This window comes from Arachis ipaensis, chromosome B6, assembly GCF_059453495.1.
Source record: "Arachis ipaensis isolate K30076 ecotype BB chromosome B6, ASM5945349v1, whole genome shotgun sequence".
Classification (NCBI taxonomy): Eukaryota; Viridiplantae; Streptophyta; class Magnoliopsida; order Fabales; family Fabaceae; genus Arachis; species Arachis ipaensis.
The window spans coordinates 1823169-1831450 of NC_142441.1; the positions used below are offsets into that span (position 1 = coordinate 1823169).

The window sequence follows — 8282 nt, forward strand, 5'->3', positions numbered from 1 at the left end:
AAATCAAATTGTATTTTTCAATATTCTCTGATGTATTCATATTCTCAATTAGGTCTCATTTGGATGTGTTCGATTTTAATATTGTATCCACTATTTGTATTTAGGTTCAATTATATCCCTAGAAAAGTGAATTATGTAAATGTTGTAAGGATTAGTTTCAAGTTTTGATGAGTTATTTTTCGGAGTGGATCATCAGTTCTGTCTCAAACATTTATATTCTAACTTCAAGACGAGATTTTCAAAACTCAAACTAAAGCTCATGATGTGTAATTGACGGCAGGATAACATTGAATCATTTTTACAAACGTTAGAAATACAAATAAATCGATTTAAACGTCAGGGATACAAATAGAATTTACCCCAAACATTGGGAACAAAAACGATACTTTCCTCTAAGTAGTAATTATTAGTAGAATATATTTTCTCTGTGAAATTTTTATGTTATTATAATAAGCTTTTAGATTATATATAAGAGATTTATTAAATAATATTAGACAGATACAGAACATAGAATATAATAGAACCTGTAAGAACATTCAATTTTTTTTTTTTTTTATTTGAAGAACACACATTCACAGTGTGAAAGAAAGCAACAGAGGTAAAAAAACACAAAAGAACAACAAAAACAAAGATAAATTAATCTTTTTCTGCCTCCTTTTCACCTGTCTCCTTATCCTATCCTACATATCATATCGCTAATATGAACTCCAACATTGCTATATTAGTAATCTCATCTTATATAATATAATCAACAATTCGTTTAACTCTAAATTCTAATACAACCAAGCTTCTGCATATTACATATCATTCACAGTACATTACTTATTATCATAAAAAGAAAGGCTCAAATTTCTATCTAACTAAACCAAGCAAATGAAACCAAGAAAAAAACTCTAGTCCTTAACAATTTTATGGTGTTTAAATTTGATAATGTAATATAAGGGTAGAAGTAGGACTAGACTCGGTTGTAAGCAAAAGATTTGCTGAAGAGGCGACGAATGTATACGACTTGCAATATACTCGTTGCAGCGAACAACACATATTCCAACACTGTGTAGAACACTACCCTTCTTCGAGTGCTCTCATTTGCTGTATCAACCAAAAATCAAACCTTATTAACACACCAAAGTAATAACCAATTTAAGAGTAATTATCCAAATTGGTTCTTGAAATTTTTAAAATATACTAAACTGTTTCGACGATTATTTTTATGGAAAAGTCTAGGGGCTAGCAATTTTTGTATTTTTTGGCTAGCACTTAACCATCAAAACAAGAGTGAGTGATCTCCCACCATTAGATGTAATCTCACATCATTAAAAACACTATTGATGACCAATTGATGGTTACAAAATACCAAAATTGCTGGTCCCCTAATATTCCTCTATTTTTATTAGTCAATACAATCTTCATCGGTTAGTCACTAACAATGACTACTGACATAAAATATTAACTTAGCATACATTATCATTAAGTATTCATATATGCAAATTAAACAAATCAATTTCCGTAATTAAGTACAAAACACTCCATGAAAAATTTAAAAAACTTTAAAACAGTCTTTGAAAATTTTAAAAGTTCTAAAACAGTCACTTTTGAATATTAAAAATATATTTATTTAATAATTTTTCATTATCATTTTTATATATTTAATTGAAGTAGATACTCCAATGAAGATTTTATAATTGTCTTCATGTAAAGATACCTCATTTTGTCCATTAAATGATAGATTTTAGGACTTGATTTTCAAATGCTATAAAAATGTTATCTTTGTTTAAAGTGTGACAAAACAAATAAGTCACACTTTTTAAACCAAGATCATATGAGAAGATATTTTTCACATCTTTATCGTAATAGTTGCTTTTAATTAAATAGAATGAAGAACAATGTAACTAACTGTATCTATGTCTGGCATCCCGCGCTCTCAAATACTTCTGCTCTGATACAATAGATTCCAATGCCTCTCTTAACTCTGCAATCTTCACATTGATAGGGTCCAAATGCTCTTCACACAGCAAGAACCAAATAAATAATATAAAACACAAAAATATCAATTAATTGGAAGTAATAACATATGAATAAGTATAGGGAGCCAATGACCTAAGCGTACAATGTGTACATATGTAATTAACTGACCATCTTTGGCTAAATCATTTTCGTTAGGAATGTGGCCAATGTGAATGTAGAAAGAAACAGTCTCAGGAGTTGAAACAGGGTTAATAAAGCAGAATTTGTAGATCCCATTTTGCACCGCTTTGAACTCAAACTTGTCCCCGGACGTTCCCTTCAAAGAGTGCACCACGCTTCCACCTGGACCTGTCACCTATACACCAAGATCAGTTAAACTCTGTTATGATTTTCAGTCACAAAATAAAAAAAAAAAGAGGGAGTTACAGTGAAATCAATGCCAGGATGATCAGAATTCCAGAAAATATCATGGTCCATGACAACAAAACTGCCAGAAACGATGTCACCATCATGAAAAACATGCTCTGATACGCATTCCATATCGCTTAAACTGATGGACAGAGCCAATCCCTTTGAGATCATGGACACCAGGAAAGCCATCACAATATTAATGGTGCACATCTTTGATGATGAGAACCAACCCATGCTTAATTTTTATGAACAATGTCTCTCTCTATCTGCTACAAACATTAACTTTTCATTACAACAGGATTACAATTTACAACCAACAATGTTGATTCATCAAAGAAGTGGCAATTTTTGACGGCTTAATTTGTGCTTCTGTAGTTTAATGGGTCATTACTTCCATCTATAAAGCCGCTCTACTCATTTAGTTAATTTCTCCAATTACATATATTTATATATAATTAGGAAAAGTTTTTCATTTTCTCTAGTATCATTACATTTACATCATAATAACTCATCATAATAATTTATATATTTAATTTATATTTATACACTAAAGTACTTTACATGCGCATAAGATTATAGTTGTTATTAATAAATCATATATTTTTAAAAAAATTTAATTAATAAAGCAAAAAAAAATAGTTTTTAGTGTTAGTATTTTTTATTTAACATTTATAATATCAATATGTTTCCTTATGGGAACCCTTTTTTTTTGTTTCTTGCAGCCTTGCAGGATTACTCCGCTCTGTAGACCAATGACTAATTTGTCGCGAATCAAAACTTTATTTAAGGATTTTTCATTGAAAATAAATTCTTTATTTTACAAATTTATTTTTAACTAATGTTTTCTGATGATTTTTTTAAATGTAATCAACAACTTACCTACGCTACACACAAAATTTATGGAAAAAAAAAGGAAGAAATTTTCTATTTAGTATAAGAGTTTGAATGTTTGATCACAAAATTAGCTAGCTAGGAACCTTATGAGAGCTTTTAGTTTTTTACACAATATATAGTTAATTATAACCTTTCAAAATTTAGGGTCTTAACTAAAATTGACTCGGACTATAAAAACCTTCGAAACAATTGAACCTAATAAATTAAGAGTCTAATTTTGATACACCAAAAATGTAAAATATTTTATACAATTAGTATAATCACATTTATTCTTTTGGATCACTTATTTTTGTTGATATGATGTTACGTAATTGAATCTATGTATAAAATTATTTTATTCTAACAGTATATTAAAATTAAATTTATAAATTAATAACAATTACATAAATCATAAATATTATTTGCACATTAAAATTAACTACTAAAATTAATTACTATATATTTGTGTACAAATACATTTATAATTGAATTTATTTTTAATGTATATTATATTTTAATATATATTCTATTTTAATGACTGATTTTGATAACTAATTTTAGTATATACTTAATATAATGGTACAAAAATAGACTTATTTTTGTATTGATGATACTTTATTATGTTTTTAAATATTTTATGGATCCTTTTATCATTTTTATTTGTCCAAACAATTTTTTACCAGTGACAAAATTTTAGAAGGCATCCATGGTGTGTTAATCTTAAAAATAAAGTTAATAACTATTTTTCAATAGTTTGTTTTTATTGTCTCTATTTTTTAACTAAATAGAAAATATTATTTGCCATAAAACTTTTTGCATGTCTATCTCTACTTTTAAATAAATTCATGTACTCACTAATATATTTATAGGACTTTCAAACAATTTTCTAAATATGAAATTTGTGTAGTTTATTTAATATTTAATATTTTTTATTATTTGAAGAATGTTACTATGAAGAATAAAATTTAATTTCCAAAAAATTAGAAATATTCTATAAATTAAAAGATAATAATACTATCACTCTTATTTGTTATAAGAGTAATGGTAGGGAGCCAATGGCCTAATCGTACAATGTCCGGATACAGAACTCTTGGGGTTCACTAAGGATCGAACTCTTGATCTTTTGGATCTAGAACTCTAATACCATGTCATGAAACTACTCATCCCAAAAGCGTAACCTGACAGGACAATGTAACACTAATAATCATATCTCTAATACTTCCTAAACCTTCATTGTACACATTGTACGCTTAAGCCATTGACTCCCTATATTTTCTCTTGTTTGTTATAATGCTATTTTATGTATAACCTTTTTGCATTGTATATTTATATAGAGTTATAAAAAAAATATTATTATAATAAGAATGATAATATCCATTTAAAAAAAAAAACCTAATAATGTATGAAAATTAATTGTGGTTGCTCCCGACAAGTCCATGATAAACTTTTATGTGCTTTGTTTGCCAAAAAATCACACGTATTTCTCCATTACTAATGGACAAGAGCAAGGGAAAATTATTTGGTGTGCACATAAATATCTCAGCATGAATCTGTCTGCTCTTCGAAATATCACAAATCTTCATTCAACAAATCATGCAACCCACAATCACATTGTAAATTAGTCCCCCACAAGCCACAAACTGGTAGCAATAATCAAAGATGAGGAACCACCCTCCCCCCCCCCCCCCCCCCCAAAAACCCACCCAAACAAAAACAACAAAAAAGTCCTGAAGGTTTTCAATCTACTTTTGCAACCGTGTGAATGTGCATACCTAATCTCCAATGTGAGGAAGACACCACAATTCTACAAACAGAAAAAATGATCACTTTCATTATTATATAACTATATCATGCTCCATAATGCGACACGTTTCGTCTTGAGACCCCTCAAATGGGAATCTTCAACACATGGAGATACCTAACTACATGCTACAAAATGTAACATCATGAAATTCGTTTTCTAATTGGTGGCATCGTGTTATTGTTCTTCTTCTTAAGACCACCTAATGGCAAAAGTAGAATCAATGGAAGAAAAGGAAAAAGTAGTATCACACATGCATAGGGATGATGATGAGATGAAAAAATATCAAACCGACAAGGTTAACCGTCAAATGATGGCTCTTCACTCTAAAACAACATTCAGTTGTGATTCTTGGGAGATCAGGATCAGCAACTTGGTACCCATTCTACATCTTCTCAATCATCTACATTTGTTAAGGGAATATAGTAATTAAAATGAACAGTTATATATATCTGGTCACTTAGACTAATTCACATATCATTGAATTGGGTGTATTTTTTTAATTACATTTATATCTCATTCAATAATTTAAAAATGTGAGTATATACATATACGAAAGAAATTGAGTTATTCAAATATTTTGCAATTAAAATTAAATAGGAAAATGACAAGTAGGATGATTGATACATGATGAAAATAAATGAGATGCACTACACAAGAGGGGGGGGTCTTGAGTAGGTTAAAAACTTTAGAAGTGAACCTTGAGTAATAGTACCGCTATCACTACCACAGAATCCTTGTTCCAATCAACGCCTGCAACCTACCTAATAATGACCAAACATTAAGCAAAGTGATGAGAAAAATTGAGGTTCTACCAGGTAGCTAGTGCTACAAAAGGGGGCATTAAATGAGAGGTTAGAACTTAGAAACACCAAGATGTAAATAATATTTTTTTGATTCCCCATAGGCCATAGTAGATAATGTCGTGGCTGGGGTGATTTTACTGTCTTGCCCCCAATTGAGGTGATGATGAGCTTGAACAGTTGAAAGTTGAAACTCCATCCACCAGATGAACCCTCCTAAAATGAAGAATAGTGAATAAATGTTACTTTGATTCAATACTGATTTCTTTCACTTAGGACTTGAACCCAAGTAACCCAGCCGATTGGCCAACACATTAACATCCTCTTCTTCATCTTGTGAAATGTCCAAATCACCCTCAAAATTCTCACTGAACAGCTCTTCCCAGAAGCCTTCATCATCAAGCTCCTTGTCAAGCCTCTCTTGCTCTTGCTCTTGCTCATGCTCATGTTCAGTACTCTCTCGCCTCCCTCTACCATATCCTTGCATCTCCATAGCCAGAATTTGAAGCTCAGAAGCTCCAAAGCCACCAGCATAACCAGCAAACTCTGGTGGATTCTCAACCTTAACAGTAGTGGCGCTGCAACTAGGCCCTTGCTCAATGGGCCTCCTCCTCTTCTTGGTCATGGCATCCTCAAGCTCCTTCCTCTTCTCCTTGTGCTGTATGAGTTGCTGTATAAACACGGGGTTCTTCATTGCTTTGGCCAAGAAAGCCATCATCTGCTGCTGCTTGATCTCAGTACCTTGCAGCCTCTGCTCCATTGCCTGAAGATACGATCTTGTGGTTTGTTGCTGCTGTCTTAGCCTCACAAGCTCCAACATCAAAACCTGCTTGTCACGCCTCAACCGGTCGATCTCTTCATCCAATCCGAACCGCCCTACTTCAAGGCAGTGACCCTGCTGCGACTGCGAAGTCTGCGTTTGAATTGGTGGCGGAGGCGCCTTCCTTCTCCTTATACTTGTCAACAGGTGCCTGTGCCCTCTCACAAACCCTTCATTCGCAAATTCCCATTTATCTGGATCAATCTTTCTAAAACCCTACAAAATAAGACAAATTTGAATTCTCAATAATTGTTCACATACCGCGGTAGCAGGTAAGAGAATTCCAGAAACCACGAGACCAATTGAATTAATTAAATATTCAATCATATAGTGCCAGGTAAATAATCACTAATCAGTAAAACCTTTTTACAGTAATTAACAATTATAACCGGTTTCTTTACACTGAAATTAGTAAGTTAAGAGTTAAGACACGTAATTAAAGAAATTAAAGAGAAGTCTTACGTAAGTGTTGAGCTGCCTTACGAAGCTGGAGAAGTTGTTATGCTTGAAGTATCTTGGAAGAAGGCCTCTGGAGAAGGCGTGCGGATCCCAAACCACGAAGCTTGCTCCGCTTCGGCTCCACGACACTACGTGGTCTGTGGCCGGATCGTCCACCGCGTCGAACGTCTTCGTCAGGAATGGTGGTGGCCCCGCTTCGTGGAGCCCCTCCATTGGCTGCGGCGGAGGAACCATCCTCGTCTCGTCATTTCCAGCCACAAAGTACGACGACGACGATGCTTCCTCCAGATACTCTTCCTTCACCGGATACAGATAGTTCATTTTCCTAAACTGAATAAGCCTAGTGCTGAATTATAATCAATAACGAAAAAAAAAAAAAAAAAAGAAAAAATGCAGGGGAGCTCTGTTTCTGTTTTCTATATTGAATCAACCACCTTCAGAAGTCTATGAAAAAGTTTAAAATTTAAAATTCTGTTAATTTATTAACATAATTTAAAACTCAAAACTCTCTTGTAGAAACAAGAAAGTCGTTGAGACGGTTATAGAAAGAAAGAAGAACGGACAGTTTGTTATAACACATAACACACACTCACTCATGTCATGTGTGTCACCCCTTATCTATGAAGAGAGCCACTGCTGGCTTGTTTGAAGTGATTATATATAAGGAGGAAGTTAAAATAGTATTAGTGAGTGATAAGCAAAAGAATTGGGATAAATAATTAGAAGAATAGTGTTAAAGAAGTTTCTAGACATATTGGGAGGAATACTATTAAACTATTGAACCCGGTTTCCACAAATAGCAAGCAAGTGGATGAGTGAGAGAGAGGGGTTTCTTGGCTTGGAAAGTTCTGGAAGTTATAGAAAGGTTAGCACACGGTGATGACTGTGGGGGAAGGGCTATTATTTTATGGCGTGGGGTTCACATGTTATTAGATTATTATCAAACAAAAGTGGTTTTGGTTTTTCTTTATGGTTTCGCACACAGATTTTTCTCCAATATTTCCTCTCATTTCTCACAAAATTAAAATTGGATCACTACTTTCAACAAAACATCTTCGTTAATGTCATACTATCAGCAAAATTTATTGTCTTGACTAATAATTAATTATAAATATTTAAAATTACTAATGTTTATAATTAAATATGTATA

At 32.4% G+C, this 8282-nt stretch overlaps 2 protein-coding genes across 7 annotated transcripts; both read right to left on the reverse strand.

Annotated features, from left to right (window-relative positions):
• Positions 1 to 721: 721 nt before the first annotated feature.
• LOC107645211 (transmembrane emp24 domain-containing protein p24beta3) lies at positions 722 to 5783 on the reverse strand. Of its 5 annotated transcripts, none has more exons than XM_088490192.1 (6): positions 5751 to 5783; positions 5346 to 5453; positions 2392 to 2645; positions 2134 to 2320; positions 1895 to 2002; positions 722 to 1089 (listed from the first exon to the last, which is right to left on the reverse strand). In XM_088490192.1, exons 3-6 carry the CDS (start codon positions 2608 to 2610, stop codon positions 956 to 958), a joined length of 648 nt encoding a protein of 215 aa, XP_088346318.1. In that variant the 5' UTR covers positions 2611 to 2645; positions 5346 to 5453; positions 5751 to 5783; the 3' UTR covers positions 722 to 955. The 5 variants fall into 5 exon arrangements, with proteins under 5 accessions (XP_088346318.1, XP_088346317.1, XP_088346316.1 ...); XM_088490191.1 differs by having other exon boundaries at positions 2392 to 2642; positions 5751 to 5782; XM_088490190.1 differs by lacking the exon at positions 5751 to 5783 and having other exon boundaries at positions 2392 to 2642; positions 5342 to 5455.
• A 146-nt stretch (positions 5784 to 5929) lies between these two features.
• LOC107645210 (heat stress transcription factor A-7a) lies at positions 5930 to 8003 on the reverse strand. 2 transcript variants are annotated; one of them, XM_088490189.1, is made up of 3 exons: positions 7726 to 8003; positions 7136 to 7429; positions 5930 to 6889 (listed from the first exon to the last, which is right to left on the reverse strand). In XM_088490189.1, the coding sequence occupies exons 2-3, from the start codon at positions 7364 to 7366 to the stop codon at positions 6122 to 6124; spliced, it is 999 nt and encodes a 332-aa protein (XP_088346315.1). In that variant the 5' UTR covers positions 7367 to 7429; positions 7726 to 8003; the 3' UTR covers positions 5930 to 6121. The 2 variants fall into 2 exon arrangements, with proteins under 2 accessions (XP_088346315.1, XP_088346314.1); XM_088490188.1 differs by having other exon boundaries at positions 7136 to 7462.
• Between the last annotated feature and the right edge of the window lie 279 nt (positions 8004 to 8282).

Coding starts and splice junctions, on each gene's coding strand:
- LOC107645211 (XM_088490192.1), bottom strand. CDS start 2,610: ATGGGTTGGTTCTCATCATCAAAGATGTGCACCATTAATATTGTGATG. Junction 2,321..2,391: donor ATCCTGGCATTGATTTCACT/GTAACTCCCTCT, acceptor CTTGGTGTATAG/GTGACAGGTCCAGGTGGAAG. Junction 2,003..2,133: donor AAATGATTTAGCCAAAGATG/GTCAGTTAATTA, acceptor TGCTGTGTGAAG/AGCATTTGGACCCTATCAAT.
- LOC107645210 (XM_088490188.1), bottom strand. CDS start 7,453: ATGAACTATCTGTATCCGGTGAAGGAAGAGTATCTGGAGGAAGCATCG. Junction 6,890..7,135: donor TAAGGCAGCTCAACACTTAC/GTAAGACTTCTC, acceptor CTTATTTTGTAG/GGTTTTAGAAAGATTGATCC.